At 43.6% G+C, this 16,441-nt stretch overlaps 1 protein-coding gene across 5 annotated transcripts in view; it reads left to right on the top strand.

Moving 5' to 3' along the window:
- Window positions 1-16,441, top strand: part of LOC119652351 (protein abrupt) — a 143,585-nt gene that overhangs the window by 3,674 nt on the left and 123,470 nt on the right. For 3 of the 5 annotated variants that reach the window (XM_038056414.1, XM_038056443.1, XM_038056453.1), the window contains exons 2-3: window positions 15,161-15,994; window positions 16,168-16,366. In XM_038056414.1, coding sequence (XP_037912342.1) covers window positions 15,657-15,994; window positions 16,168-16,366 — 537 coding nt within the window. In that variant the 5' untranslated portion in view covers window positions 15,161-15,656. The remainder of the gene's footprint in view (window positions 1-15,160; window positions 15,995-16,167; window positions 16,367-16,441) is intronic. The other 2 variants (XM_038056435.1, XM_038056425.1) reach the window with 1 other exon arrangement.

Here is a 16,441-nt window from a genome sequence, read left to right as displayed (position 1 = left end):
AGAGTCAGAATTCATATTGGTGGATGCAAGACCTACCTAAATCTCTACCGAACTAAGAAGTACCGCACCCGTGTTGAAACGCAACACTACACTGAGGCCCGAAGGTCTGTATTCGCTTGAACGCAATCACAACCACCATGAAGCTCCCACTAGAGGGTCAACCGCAAACAACCGAGCCGAACGCACATAAAATAGGAGTTCACCTTAAGTATGTGAATTCAGGGCCTATCCCAGTTCCCATAGCACCAGTATACCCCTGGTAAGGTTTCGTGACCTATTGCCACTTCAGATGAGTCCCCGTACAGACTCGGGTCTGATCGCCCTAATTAGTCCTTTGGAGCATTCGCCTACTGCATCACGGCCGGCAAGTCAATGTGATACAGCGTCTCCCGGTGCCACCACTATAGAGGTTCTCCTCGGCCACTTAGTTTTGGTTCGGCCGACAGGGTTGGGTCTTCCTTACCGCCACCTCTGAGCACCATCGGTTCTGACAGAAGAACATTTTTCTGATGTGCCGCATGATGATTACCCATGGTGGTACCTATTCCTTCTTTTGGTCCCTAAACTCACTCGAAAATGTCGTGCAATATTGAACTGCTTAGAACGTATATTCAGGAGTACATCAGACTAGTAACAATTTGCATCTGTAAGTCATCATCAACGGCGCAACAACCGGTATCCAGTCTAGGCCTGCCTTAGTAAGGAACTCCAGACACCCCGGTTTTACGCCGAGGTCCACCAATTCGGTATCTCTAAAAGCTACCTGGCGTTCTAGCCTACGTCATTGCTCCCTCTCAGGCAGGGCCTGCCTCGTCTTCTTTTTCTATAATAGATATTGCCCTTATAGACTTTCCGGGCTGAATGGTCCTCATTAATACGGATTAGGTGACTCGCCCACCGCAACCTGTTGAGCCGGATTTTGTCCACAACCTGACGGTCATGTCATCGCGCATAGATTTCGTCGTTATATAGACTACGGAATCGTCCATCCTCATGTAGGGGGCCAAAATTCTTCGGAGGATTCTCGGTATGCAGCATTCTTCCGCTCCGTTGCTAGCTTACTTTCGTCGTGAAATAAGCTGTTCTGACTTTTCTTGCAACTGGGGCCAAGTGGGTTTGTGGGCGGATCAATGATAACGTTCTTCGAGTAATTATAAATATCATTCGCTGATGCTTCATCTCCAGGACGCCTGTTGACAGCGGTTATTCTGGCATCCATTTCCCCCTTATAGGTGTCACGGAGGTCTGTGTTATGAATAGCTTCAATGTTAACTCTCACCTGAGTGTTAGAGGGGATTCTAGATGGTTTTGTTATTCGAGCCATGCCAACGAGATAGTGACCCAAGTCTATAGAGGTGAGGGCGTTCGATCAACATGTGAAACTTTCCTTGTCAAATCCCAATTCTAGTCGTTTAAATACATTTTGGGGTTGTGGTATCATCTTCTTATATGGTGATATCGCCCGATGTTGGCTCTTTCCCTCCTGGACGCCTTCTCGACCGAGTGACCGCGTTCTCCAATCTTACAAACCTAGCGTCATGCGACTTTCGTTGTCAGTCGAGTGTGCCTATCTGTTTCTGAGCTTTCCAAGTCTTCCTTACCTTTCTGTAGGCGTCTTGAAATTCTTCTTTTTCTTGTCCACTGGATCATACGTCTTAATTCGTCGTCCACTTCATAACACCACGACAATGCCGTGAACATTGCGTTCGGCCGATACTAAGGTATCCTAACCTAGTTTGCCAATGAAACCTCCCTTTGTCATTTGCAGCACAATCGTCGGTTGGGTGGTTTTCGCGCTACAGACAAATTAACGCGGTCTGGTGAATACATTGTGGTTCGTTTTCCAATTATGTTCAGGGCTCGTCTTGCTAACAGAGTATATAGTTTCGTCGTGATACCCTACTTTTTGACAAAATATACTGAATTCCAAAACATAGGCAGTTTCCGCCCAAAACTTCGGCTTTTACTGGACCGTTCAACTTTATAAGGGATTTTCGTCTACTGTTAAACTACTCCTAATTCTGTAAAGCCCTCATCTCACTGGTCGATATGCTATTTGTTGGGGAACAATATTTTCGGAGTCATTTCTTGGATTCAATAAATAATTAACTTGTTTGGAAACTTGTTAGGCATTCTATCAAAATTTTCCAATTAAAGTTGCATTATGTCATGCGGAATGCAAAAATCTGAAGTTTAAAATATTCAAAAATTCGATCCAACCAGATATGGTCGCCAAGTGTCAAAAATATTTTCAGGTCTTTCAAAGGTACCTTATACAACGACTTCAGAGAATACCGAAATGACCATTATCTATCGTGATTAGGGAGGTAGAAACTATTCCGAAATTTGAAAAAGTAGCACTGACTGCTAAAGGAACCAGAAACAGGTTGGTCATGAGGACCACTTGATAAGGATACATTTCTGGAGGTATTGTGGCGAAACACCGAGTTTACTGGAACGGCCATAGAAAAAGCATCGCAGCTGTCCCAACAGATATATCGAGCATGTGATGCTTCTATGCCAAGACGTGTGCACTCCCGGAAGCGTAACCCTAATTACTGGAGGAACACTGAAATAGCGAAGTGTCGTACGGAAAGCTTGAAGCCCAGAAGGCGGAGTCAACGCCGAAGAAACATGCCAGAGTATGAACAACGGTTCCTCGAATATAAACAGACATGAAAAATGATGCAGTGGGTCATCACGAAAAGTAAAAATTAATGCTTCAAGCGACTCTGTAATGAGGCAGGCTTGGATCCATGGGGAGGAGCGTACAAGTCCGTTATTTCAGAAATAAACGGCAAAATGTCCCCTCCTATTATGTATCCTAGATTATTTTGGGAGATAGTTTCGACATTGTTCCCCCAACATCCGGAAACAATTTTCCCAATGATACCAATGAGCGCCCAAGACATACCTCCAGTAACCACAGACGAAAGGGTCCGGGATGTCGCCGCCCCTAGCATTGATCGAATCCCGAACAAGACGCTGAAACTGGCAAGGGAAATGGCACCAAGCATGTTTGCACGGGTAGTTACAGACTGCATGAAAGAAGTTTCGTTCGCCGCAGAGTGGAAAAGACAAAAGCTTGTATTGATGCCGAAGACAGGTAAGCCGATAGATGAACCAACATCCCATAGACCTATCTGTCTTCTGAATAAAATAGGCAATGTCCTCTAGCGGTGGCGGTTATTTATCGAATAGGCAGTTGGGCTTCTGGACGGCTCGGTCAGCGGTAGATTTTACCAAACTAGTTTTTGAACTAGCCAGAAAAGCCTACGACGAAGGGAAATACTGCGCACTGGTGACTCTTGACTAGCAGTCAGTTAAAATGTCCCGCCGATATGTCCTTGTTTGCCTTGGTGTCAACCAGGGGGGGGGGGGGGGGAGGAGAGGTCTTACGATTCGCACATAACTACGTTTTGTTAGTTGCACGGCTGACAGAAATGCTAGAAAGAAATTGTCAGTTTTACTGATTTGAAGTAGTTATCTTGGCGTTTGACGCTTCGGCTCCAGCTCTAACTTCATCTTTTGCCTTTCATTTGAGCAGTGACACCTTTAACGATCTGCTCACTCAGACTGGCATTGCGTATATGCACATGGCTGTATGGCTGGCTCCAAATGAATCGTCCCACCTTAGTTGCGATACGTATCTATTATCGGTTCCGACTAGAAGGGGGAAGTTGTCAATTGTGCCGTACATTTGACATGACATGTTTCGGTAGGGACCTCACTTTTTTACTTCTATAAAGTATGATGCTTGCATGCTCTGAGAAGTACCGCGTATTATTGAATTTGTCGGATGTTCAGGAGCACATCAGTTGAATACGGAAAACACGAAAGATAAGGTCTCTAGCCCCGAGAGATCCTGGCTGGTAACGATATGCATAGAAGACCCTTTGCTTAAAGCAGCGCTGAAAAGAGGTATAATACCAAGCTGGAATGGAAAACCTACATAAGGGTTTCAGGGTTTCAGGACATTTGTCCATTTTTGTAAGATTTTTGTTTTCTTGGTTGAGAACCTCCCAAGAAGAACCTATCCGCCCCATAGTATCAAGGAAAGTTCCAAAAATCTTCTAATAGGTACGTAAAATGAGGAGTTGGTCGTCTCAGGTTGAGTCAGTGACTCGATAATATCCTAGGCATTACCTGTAATGTTACTTAATCCTGTTCTCCGCTTTTACATTGTCTGGGGCACCTAGTTACTGTTGCTTGTGATTATCCTTTGAGTTCATTTTTAGAAGTCAATGACGAGCAACATTTATCTGCTTATCTGGAGCTTTCCTTTTGTGAATATTTTTTTGATAACTTATCTACCCATTTCCATTGGTTGGGTTGAATTATTGAGCTCAAATGGGGGACTTCCTCAGACTGAAGGACTCGTTATAATTAGTTTGGTCTTCCCCATCATTCGGTTACGATTGTCCTTCGGCGGTCTGGAAAATAGCTTTCTTCCATACTGATTTGAAGAGTGAAATGGCCGCGTTGGTTGAGTTTGAGACTCTAAATCACGTTATCTCAAAATCCTGGTCGCGTCACGGATGTTTATGTTCTTCATTGTGTTTGTCCTGTCGTTTTAGGTTTACCGCTAAGACTTATATGTCATGATAAATGGAAAATAAGGTGAAGGATGAAATAAGTACAAGTCAATAAGTGAGAAGTAAGACCAGATTGGGTGGATGCTATCTGTTCGATGTAGGAGTTGGCACCTGATAAGTGACAGGTGATTATAGGAGAGGGGATCTATATATGATTATAAGAGGGGAGCATAACTTGTTCAGAGCCAACCCTGTGTTAAAGATATTTTTATAAGTTTGATTTATTATTGGATGTCATGATTTATCTAGGATTATTATTCGCCTGATAGGTACCCCCTCCTGATAAGTCACAGTATGTCAACATAGGTTTCTTACATAATAAATAGAGACGTTGTTTCGGTTTTATTGTAGCTCATACAAGTGATATAATATAGAAAAATTCACAACAATCATACTCCGAAATGGAGAATACAATAAAGTGTCACCGAATAATACAGAATATCGTGCGTATATAGACATTTACGTAAATACATATTCATGTATACGCAAGGACTATCAGAACGTACATATTTTCGAGTGTGATTCAAAGATGGTCGATTATTTTTTATTATCCATCATTCCATTCAGCTTGGAGACTTGGGGAGCTTTACTTCATTGCCAGTAATGTGACCATTCAAAACGGATATATGTTAGTCAAGGATTTTCTGTCCTGGTTGCTTTCGTGATCTTATTCCTCCTTTTTCCTGCCGTTCGACTCCTTGAAACTAAGATGAAGATAATGTTATAGTTTTGTGATTGTTTTTCAAAGGTTTGCCGATTAACGGTCTGGAAGAATTACCCAACAATGACAGCATGAGGACAGTGTAAAAGGATTTGGAATTGTATCTTTTTTTTTGGTGGAACTATTCTGGTAATAGTAGTGGTGATGGGATTGAGATATGCGTACGTAGTATAATATGGAATGGTTAATGTACGATTTCATCTATTTAATTTGGATGAAAATGGGATGTTAATGTTACGAAAACAAAGTAATATTTTTTTAGGGTATGCTGAGTGCGATAAATTCGGATTTTATATTTCAATTGGGGAAAGAATGGGGAGAGACTTGTTAGTTTTGGTTTATTCGGGTTGATTTATCGAAAATCTGATACAATATGGAATGAATTAAGGAATGTCATTGATATCGTTAACTGATCGTTTGAAGAGGCATGATTGTAGGTAGGGTAGAGAATAGGGAGCCAATGACCCATAGAACCAAAAAATACAAAGATAGGAAAAGGAGCAAGCCTGGATATTTCTAGAAACGGCGTACGTTTCTGAACGTACTCTTTCTATAATAATTTCTGGGATGAATCTGTTCCGTTGTTTGGGGAAGGGAGGATAGGTTCGTTCAAAGTCGGTGACGACGTGCCAATGCTATCTGCTCCTGGCAATGTGTTTCAACACACCCAAAGCTTTTCCAGATGCTTATACTTTTCCTCAACTGCTGTATGCGATGTAGCTCTAAGATGACCAACTCATTGGCTAGTCATCCTGCAATAGTAGATTCCAATATATGGATCACTATGGATTTATCTAATGTTACCTCCTCATCTACGGGTGTGTGGCTTTTGCTCCGACGATTTTTTTCATTTGACATGGTCTCCGTGACACGATGCAAACATGAGTTTATGAAAGTTTGGCACTTGTGAGTGATACTGGCGGTCATTTTCCATATGATGCTCCAATTGATATCAAATTCGGTGTAGTCGTCGGCAGAAACAAAATATCCCACTCTAAAGATGTTGCTCACCTAGGACACGGTTGTGGGGAGTTCTTCAACTTATGTTGTTCTCTAGGAAGTCCTTTACAATGCTTCTGATTCCTTATGACATCCACCAGTGAATTGCAAAACTTCTTTCCTTGTTTTGTGTCCAGCGATAGTTACTGTTCCGTTTATCGCACTCCAAATTCCTTCCGGCCTCAACATCTCCTCCACGAAATTGTGGGATATCATGACTGCGTTGAGGGTATCGTTCAATCGCGAATCTCGGACAATGGAACATAACATGCTCTGGGTCCTCGTGTCTGGGGACTCATCCAATCCGAAGCGATGCAAGTACTTCCTGTATACACCGTGCCCCATTAGGAACTGTGTTAGGTGATAATTCAACTCTTCATGCCTCCGCTCGACCCAACTCTCAATACACGGGGTCAGTGTATGGGTCCAACGACCTTTTTCTCCTATACAGCTCCTTGCTAGTAGTTTTTCGGAAGCCCGCAGTCACTTCGCCCGGATGTGTCCTTCTTTTCCTGAGAAGACCGTATGCCTCATTCGCTAGAAGATCCAAGGGAATCATCCCCGCGATGACACAAACTGCCTCACCGAATATTGTCCTATATGCACTACACACCCTCGACGCAATTTGCCGGTATGCCGAACTTACCCTTCCCTGGTTCACTGTGTTAATTAACACACGCACGCCCAGACAGGAGGAGCGGATAGCAGAATGAATTTCATCACCCCTGCAATAAGCAACCGGCGACTAAATGTTGGCCCTCCAATACTAGGCATCATCCTTGCTAGAGATGAGCTAGCCTTTGCTACCTTTTCGCGCGTAATCCAAGTGTCCCCTTATGCTCAATTTGACAATTTCCAACTCCGATGTTGACAGTATTGTTTTTCTTGTTATTTGCCTCCGTCTCATCTTCCGCTAGGTCCAGCTTCACTATTTGCAGCCATGCTTTGATGACATGAATGGTTTCACTTCCATACAGTTTCACGTCCTGGGACTCTTTCGCAACCACTACTACCTCTAGATCGTTTGCAGAACCAGTCAATGTTGCCTTCTTTGGCACTCGAACGCCGAGCACTCGATCATTCATCATGCTCCACAGCAAGGGTCCCAGTACGGAGCCTTGGGGAACACCTGCTGTCACAATATATTCCTTCGGCCCGTCCGCCGTCTCGTATCACAGAAGTCCCCCCCAGAGGTAACTCTCAACTATCCAAGCTAAGTAACCAGGAACACTCAGTTTAGCCAGGGCGCCCTTAATCCAATCCCATTTGGCCGAGTTAAAGGCATTCCTGACATCCAGCGTCACCACCCCACAGCACTTAACAGCAGTCAATGTCTCCTGATTCCACCAATAATTTGGTTTCCTACTCTTCCTACGGCTTCTCCCGTCGCGATATTGTAGAATCGCACGCCTCAGTTACCCGCTGACATAGCTGGTTCACTTTTTCTAGCGCCGTTCCTTTCGGGCCATGATCTCCTTCTAAAGCCGCCATGAAAGTTTGTTCCTCGAAAGCTCCAGTGGACCAACCAGCTATTCTGGTTTTCCATTTCTGTTGCTAACTCGACCGTCGCCTGCTCCGTTTCTGTTGTCGAGAAAGATAGCCTGGTGATCAATGTGGGTGTAATGTTCAGACCATCCCTCTCGCCAACGAGGCACTGAGGTAAGCCATATAGACGATTGCGCCTAGCACTGTGCCTAGGATGGTGGACACGTATCCAACATTGACTAGTACGATATCCTGCTCCGGGAAGGTTTCAGGCAGGATTTGACACCTAGTGTTTGTCACTCGACTTCTTCAGTCTAAGGCATTGAAATCGCTGGCAATGGTGTTGGGGCTGTAGTCTCTAGCGTCCAACACCAAGCTGTCTAGCATATCCTAATATTGCGCTGGTCTTGCACTGGGAGGAGCGTAACAGTTGTAGATATGGACGCCATTGACTTTTCCCTTACAAAACTGGCTCCGGGGAATACCATTGTTTCTTCAATAGCTTGCCGTCCGTATACCCATATCGCCGCATTTCCAGTTAAGTCTTTCACCCACGTAGCACTACCGTAATTTGGGTAAGGTTCACAAATTACCGTCGCGTCCAGATTCGATGCTGGAATGATTTGCGGCAGCAAGTCTTGAGCCTCCCAGTGGTTGATTTGTATCAATCTCATGTAGCCCTATGATTCAGCTCCCCTCTGTATGCCGGGTATCTGCCGCCACCACCTGCAACATGATTACTATCCCTTTTCTGCATACGCCTGATACGGATTGACTTTGACTTTCTGAAGGATCTCGCTGTAAGGCATATCCCCTTTCTTGGAAATAGTGACTGCTTCCGGAAGAATTTTCTTTTTTTTCCTTCTGCCGCTTTTACCCGCCCACCTTTGTCCATTGTTCGGGTTTACGAGCTATAGACTCTTCCCCTTTTGTCAAAGTTGGGGCCGTAGGCGAAGAAGTACTCGGAACTTTGCGTTTTTGGGCGAAGAGGCCTTTTTCTGCTTGGGCACCAAGGGGTTAACTTATTCCGTCCTACTCCGTTTGCCCGCATTCTCACCTACCTTATATTAAGGAGCTGTCTCCTGTGTTTCCCGCATGACTTTGGCTCATGACGCTTTGGGCGTTTTTCTTCTCCACCGCCCTTATATAGGACAACTTAATGCCACGTATCAGAGCCCTGATATTTTCGTAGATATTCCGCCCCTCCTTGATGAACTCACCGAGTTAATTTCATTGCGTTCCCCCAGCGAAGCAAACGCTTTCGCAGTTTGCTGCCTTTCGCGCTCATCTTTTACAGCATCGGTAATTATTTCAATCCGGGGACTATTCAAGTTCCTTTCCGAGTCCCGCGACAAATCTCGACTGTCTAGGGGCAACGTTGCCCTTAGTGGTGACCTCCCAAGTTATCAGCTTTTTCGAAAAATATCTGGTGTAGATATCATTTGCACTCGACTAAGAGAAAACTTGCTTTTCCTATTCGCTACTGTTGACTTTTATTTTGTAAATACTAAGTCTTGTTAGCACTGATGAAGGGAATAAGTGGTTCCCGAAATATCGGTATTTGCAAAATAAAAGTCAACACTAGCGAATAGGAAAAACAAGTTTTATTATTTCAAATTGTGCATACGTCCTCTGTGTTTGCCCTTCTCACCTGTATGAAGAATTGTATGAAAGTTTGTCTGAAGTCCTTACTGTCAGATTCCCTTCCCTCCCTTTCTTCCATGCTCCATTGACCTAATCATCCTAGCATTTCAATTCCTCCCAACAACCTCTGCCATTCTTCACTTCTACTTTCTTCCTTTATGAACACTCGCTCTGCCCTGAATTTCAATACCATCAAAAACTCCTTGGGCCGCACTCTCGATCTCTTCCTTTCCGACCTCCCCGAACGCCACCTCCTTTTATTTCCTTGAACATCTCCGAATTTGAATTTGAAGGGGAACTCCCTCGTTTAAACTCCAAAACCGAGCGTAAATCTACTAAGTTCAACTCCGCCAAACCGACTTTGACGGTCTGAACTCAGTTTTAGTGTCTTTCAACTGGACACATATATTAAGCAACTCAACGTGTGATCAAGCTCTAAACACCTTTTACAATATCCTGTCCGATCTCCTCTCCTGTTATGTCCCTTCTTCCCTTGGGTACCTACTTTCGTACCCAACTTGGTTCACAACGGAGATTCATAATAACATTTGCCTGAAACATGCACTGTGGAAGAAGTTTCGGGCTTCTAAGAATGACGTCGACCTTGCTCTCTTTAAGGCCATACCCTCCACTGTAAAGTCAATGATTAAAAAACGTGCATAAAAGGTACTTATTGAGCGTCGATGCCGCCCTTGCCCGCGGTAACCTGAAACCCTTTTGATCTCACACCCGCAATTGTCATAATCCCACTCAATCTCTCCCTCTTTCTATCAGTTTTGCTGACTCCACCACCAACTCTCCACAACAATCCTGCGATCTTCTCTGCACCTACTATTCTTCCGTGTTTTCTACCTAGACCCCTCCCTTCTTCTACACCTCTTCTAATTGCAGACTACTTCCTACTCCTACTTCTCTTCTTACGCCTTCCTTGGCTGAGTTCCAAATTGGTAATCTTGACCTCAATGTCAGACCTGGCCCCGATGAGCTTCCTAACCTCTTCCTTCTTAACTGTAGAAAACACCTTTCCCTCCCCCCCCCCTTCCCCTGAGTATAATCTACAACAAAGGATGCCCTTATCATCCCTATCCTCAGAACCGGCGACGCTTTCCTTGCTGTGAACTACCGCCCCTCCTCTTACTCCATCCTGGATGATTGATTGTAAAAGAGCAACATGGTATCGTGAAACAAAGATCTACGGCTTCAAACCAACTTCGTTGCTAAATGCTTTCATTCACGACACTCTTCCTGTTTCGTCTCCGCTGGACTTTGCTCTATTGCAATCGATAATTTGGTCCGTTGGTGTTCGGTCAACAAGCTAACACTGAGTGTCAGTGGAGGTGCTATTCACTTAAACCCTCCCCAACATTCTTTTCCTATTCTCTTAGTGGATAACCCCTTTCACTACTGACCGACATCCCCGACCTGGGTGTAATATTCGACGACAAACTTCGTTTCACTTCCCACTTCATTGACACCATCAATAGAGCTTCCAAAATGTCTGGTGTTATCCTACGTTCCTCTTCCGACCTTACCTCAATTCAGCCCTCCCTAACACTCTTCAATTCCCTTGTCAGAAACATCCTTGAATATTGTTGTGTAGTCTGGTCCCCCTTCCACATCCGGTACTGTCACACTCTTGAAATTGTACAACACAAATTCACCCGGATCCTTTTTTACACGCGGACATTTTTGAAGTACCCTTCGCGGAGCTCCTTTCACTCCCCGATCCCGAGGCTATACCGGTCCTACAACGTTCTACAGTTTGGGTCCTTTGACTCTGTGTCCTTTTCCAGTTTTAAGCATAAGGTAGGCCTGCTCCTCCCTTTAAGGACAATAGGTAATAAGGAATTCTGTTTTCTATATATTGTCTTCATTAAATAAATAAATAAACACTTGTTTAAGCCGACGGGTCACGCATTTGATGAGCAGCGGTTTGGTTCGTCTGTTCCAATGTGCGTCATTGGTGGAGGAAATTCAGACGTTTATCGCCGAACCCACGCACCTACAGAGTATGATGGAAGAAGAGTGTAATAGTTGCATGACCCGATTTCAACGAGTTAAACTCTCGATCTTTGCTTTTCCTTCCCATCGAGGAAAACTAGTCTTCTCAGTTCCGGTGTAAGACACTTCAGTTGTAAAGAAAATAGGATAACTCGATCTAGGACACAGACAACTCTTCGGATGCTGCCTCACCTCAGTCCTGACTCCAGCTAAAGGTGAGGCAACATTTGTTCATAAGTTTCATCAACATTGTGGAACTGGACTCACAATGGCTATCATCCGAGAAAGATATTACATTCCAGCGTTGCAGCAGAGAGTGAAGAAGTGGATTAGGGGATGCGTTAGGTGCGTTCGAATGCGAGGAGCCACTATAATCCCGAAAATGTCAGACCTTCCTCCCGAGCGAATCAGGTCATCCGCTGTTTTTGAAAATGTGGGAACCGATCTGTGCGGACCATTTCAAATAAAAGCATCAAATTTACGGACCACAAAATCTATGAAGGTCTACATAGTGGTCTTCGTATGTATGTCTACTAAAGCGATACATTTAGAGCTCTGTACGGATCTTACCACAAATGCATTTTTGGCTGCGTTTCAAAGGTTCGTAAGCCGGCGAGGCCAGCCGAAAATGGTTCGCTCCGACAACGGCACAAACTTAGTAGGGGCTTCCAAAGTTCTCAGGGAAGCCTGGGGAAAGATGACCAGTGAATGCGAGGAGAGGTTGGCTCAGCGTCAGATCGTATGCCATCATAACCCCCCAAGAGCCAGCCACTACGGAGGGCTGTTTGAGGCAGCAGTGGGGAGTCTAAAACGCTACATAAAGCGGATGCCTTCAATTTCCAACCTGACATATGAAAATTTGCCTCCCGAAGAGTAATTTTTGTTGATACCTGACGATTGCCCACTCCGTTAGCGGAAGTTTGCCTTTCCCTAGAGTTTCTGTGATTTTTCGGATGACGTCTTGAGCTTCTTTTATACTGGACGCCCCGTATAACAGATCATCCATATAGAACGCGTTCTTGATGATCCAGTTGACCTCCTCATCAGGAGCATTGTCGTCCGCCACCTGGTGAAGCGTTCGAATTGCTTGCCAGGGTGCACAGTCTAACCCGTAGGTCACCGTTTTCAAGTAAAACTCTCTTATCGGTTCTTGAGGCTTCGTCCGCCAGAGAATCCTAAGCTTGATCTGATCCTCCGGTCTCAAAAGTATCTGCCGATACATCTTAGTAATGTCACTAGAGTATACATACGCAAACCTGCGTATTCTAGTGACAATGTCGAAAATATGGTTTTGCAACTTTGGACCGGGATGGATCATCTCGTTAAGGCTCACACCATTTGATGTCGGACTGGAAGCATTGAAGACATTCCGCAATTTCGTCGACGTGGCCTCTTGGCGAACCACGCTTAAATACGGGATATAATATACTTCGCCACTAGTGTCAGATTGATGATCCTTTGGAACTTCAGCCATGTGGTCCAAATTAAAATATTTTTTCATAAACTCATCCGATTTGAGCTTGTGGTCTTTGTTTTTCAACCACCTTTTCTCTTGACCGAGATAGTGCTGCACAGCCTTGTGGTACGAGTTTCCTAGTTTAATATTATTTTGTCGCCACGGGGTCGGTACCACGTATCGACCATCGTTCTCTCGGTAATGACCCTTTACGAATAGGTCCTCACAAATTTCGTCATCTATGCGACTAGATTCATCTCTACTTAGGGGCATATCCCAAAAAGCCCTTAAGTCCTGTTCCCATTCCTTGATAGTGACATGTGTTGAGGTGAACTTCGATACCGAAGATTCCGCCGGACCAGACACAATCCATCCCAATTTCGTGTTCTGGAGCAGGAAACTATCTACGGTTTCTACTCCATTCACGAAAAGTTGTGGAAGGATACTAGACCCTAATAAAACTGGAACGTGAGATGCATGTTCCGTTACGGGATCCGCCAACTTCTTCCCTTGAAACAATGCCTTTACTTGCGGCGGTACCTGTGGAAGGGAACCTTTAGTTACCCGTCTGACTACTAACGCTTTAGTGCTGACCTCGGAACCATCGTCCAATTTAAGGGTGAGACACACAACCGCTGACACTTTCCCTGCTGACACACCACCTACTCCTGAAATTTCGATGTTGGTCTTTTTCTTTTTTAACCGAAGTTTCTGTACTAGATCTTCGGTTATATAGCTGCTCTGACTACCTTGATCGATCAAACACCGAACTGGAACGGCATGTCCTTCTCTTGCCTCTAGCTTAACGACAGCTGTTGGAAGAACGGTTCCGGACCATAACAATGCTGTCGAATTTTTGGCATGATGAACAGCAGAAGACGGATTATCCCCTTTGCACGGATGCATGGCAGTAAGATGTTGCCCTTTGCATATTTCGCATTGGAGATTCTTGCGTTTATTGCACGCTTCCCCCCTGATATATTTGTGGGAGAGACAGTAAATGCAAACATGATAACGGCGGAGCAGTTTCTCCTTGTCGGTACTTTCAATGAATTGAGGACACTGGGCTGTGAAGTGCTTCCCCATACATAAGAAGCATTTAATCCAGTTTCTCTTTTCACCATCCGACTTGGAGACCAAGGCTATCTCCTTCTGGGTTTTTCTCTTATTCCCAAGATCCTCCGCCTTGGATATCCCACTTAGACCATCCCAACCGGGGGACATGACCACATATCTATTTTCTAGAAATTGGTCGATGTCGTTTATCGTAACGGGCATTTTTGGATCTCGTAACGTTAAATCTAACTCCCTCCGAGTTGTCATATCCATTTTCCTCGTCAGGACGAACGGAATGAATGGAATACCTTCATCTGCATTGAATCCTGCTTTCCGTAGGTTCTGAACTGCGGAACGCATGGTATCCAATGCTCTTCCCATAAGTTTCACCACACACTTCGCATCCGAAGGTGAGACTAGCGTTTCAGTTTCTTTAAAAATCTTACATTATGTTCTGTCTTATAAATGACGGACAATGATCCCTGAAAGGACATATTACCTTTACAATTTTAGGGCATTTGAATGCATATTAACATGTAATGCAACCAGACATGTATGCCCGTTCAAAAAGTAAAACTATATTCCATGCAACCAACATTCAAAAAAATCTTATTTCTTAAACATTTTCCTTTCAACTAATTTCTCACCTTCTTGAAAAGTGAAATGAATATCTAAAACGTGCGCTTATTGCGTTATGACCTTTAGAAAATTAGTAGGTGGAATTCATTGCAGTTTAGATTTGAGAACAATAAAAAATAAATTGAATCTGAGATGTTATAATTTCCAGGAAATTATATAGATACGCGAGAATGAAAGATATTTTGCACGTTTTTCTGTTATGCGGTTATGGTTTAGTTTTAGTGCGTTATTTTTTTGCATTGTAATTGTTTATTAAAGAAATATATTGAACGGATGGAGAGTGCCAGTATCTTCGACCTCTTGGGGGGAAAGTAATTATCTTTGAAAAAAAAGCGAAATTTGGAGAAGAGTGAACTGGATTTAACATAATTTGATGAGTGGGAAATGTTGGTTTTGCCCCAAATTATGCAATTCCACTTATTATCCTTGGTATTTCGAATAAAGTTTCATTATAGCAGTGAAAAGCTGCCAATAGATAGTCAGATTTTTCAAAAAGATACGATATACCCTTGGACAATCAAAAATCTTTTTCACTAATTCAACATTTTTTTTCTTTTCTTCCAGATAAAGTCCGTCCAAAGACTGAACCCAGACGACTCTACTCGCTAAATTGCATTTGGGCTGTGTTTATCCTGTTCACAAAAAAAAGGATAATCCTAGAAAGATGTTTCAAAAATGTCGCAACCACACTTCTACACGATGACACTGCAGAAATCAACACGAAGAAAATAGATTTCTGCTGAACAGAAAATCTGAATGCGTGAAATATTCTAAATCTCCCAAAGAACAGAGGACGACTACAATAAAATGGCATATTCCTGAAACCATGCCATTCATTTAACATTTATTTTTATGATTTCTCGCCGAATCCGTTAGTGATTTTAAACTAAAAGCTTTTTGGCAAAAGAAAACAATAACAAACTGTCAAGGATAGGAAGAGTGACAGGAAAAAAAAAAGAAAGGAGGAGGAGAAAGGCGAAGAGACAAAGGAAAGGATATCATCTATCCTATCCCAATTAAAAATCACACACAAACAAAAATAGCAGATAGCACATCCTAAATGACTGAATCAACTCAAATTCAAACGACCGAGAATAATAATACGGGGGTGGCTAAAATGGATCCGGCACCAGTATCACCCTCACCCTCCGAACAGCAATATGCCCTGAAATGGAATGACTTCCAAACCTCAATATTGTCCTCATTTCGACATTTGCGAGATGAAGAGGATTTCGTCGATGTTACCTTAGCCTGTGATCAGAGATCATTTACAGCACACAAAGTAGTCTTAAGTGCATGTAGTCCGTATTTTAGGAAATTACTTAAGGCAAATCCTTGTAAGCATCCGATTGTTATATTGCGTGACGTACGAGCCGAAGATGTCGAGAACTTATTAAGGTAATTGTTATTGGTTTGTTGTGGATAGTGTAAGGATGTCGGTAGCTGGGTAGTGCATGAATGGATTATATTAAATCGTGGTGGTAATATAATTAGAGTTTGGGGTGGGGGGGACGTATCCTGGCTGGATTCTTTCAATTGAATTGATTGGAAACCCTCTTGTCTCTCCCCAGATTTATGTACAATGGCGAAGTGAACATAGGCCACGAACAGCTAAGTGATTTCCTCAAAACAGCACAACTCCTCCAAGTGAGAGGTTTGGCTGACGTGACAGGACCCTCATCGAAAACATCTACCTCTACAGTGAATCCATTGTCATCATCAACACCTGCCGTACAGGAACTCAAGGCGTCGCCGGTAAGACGGATAAAAGTAATGTGACAGTTCCATACAACCGAATTGTCCTTGACTACAACTAGAATTAGATTCAATCTAAATGTAACCCAT

The sequence above is a fragment of the Hermetia illucens genome, chromosome 1 (assembly GCF_905115235.1).
Source record: "Hermetia illucens chromosome 1, iHerIll2.2.curated.20191125, whole genome shotgun sequence".
Taxonomy (NCBI): domain Eukaryota; kingdom Metazoa; phylum Arthropoda; class Insecta; order Diptera; family Stratiomyidae; genus Hermetia; species Hermetia illucens.
This window is presented reverse-complemented; position numbering and strand designations above follow the sequence as displayed.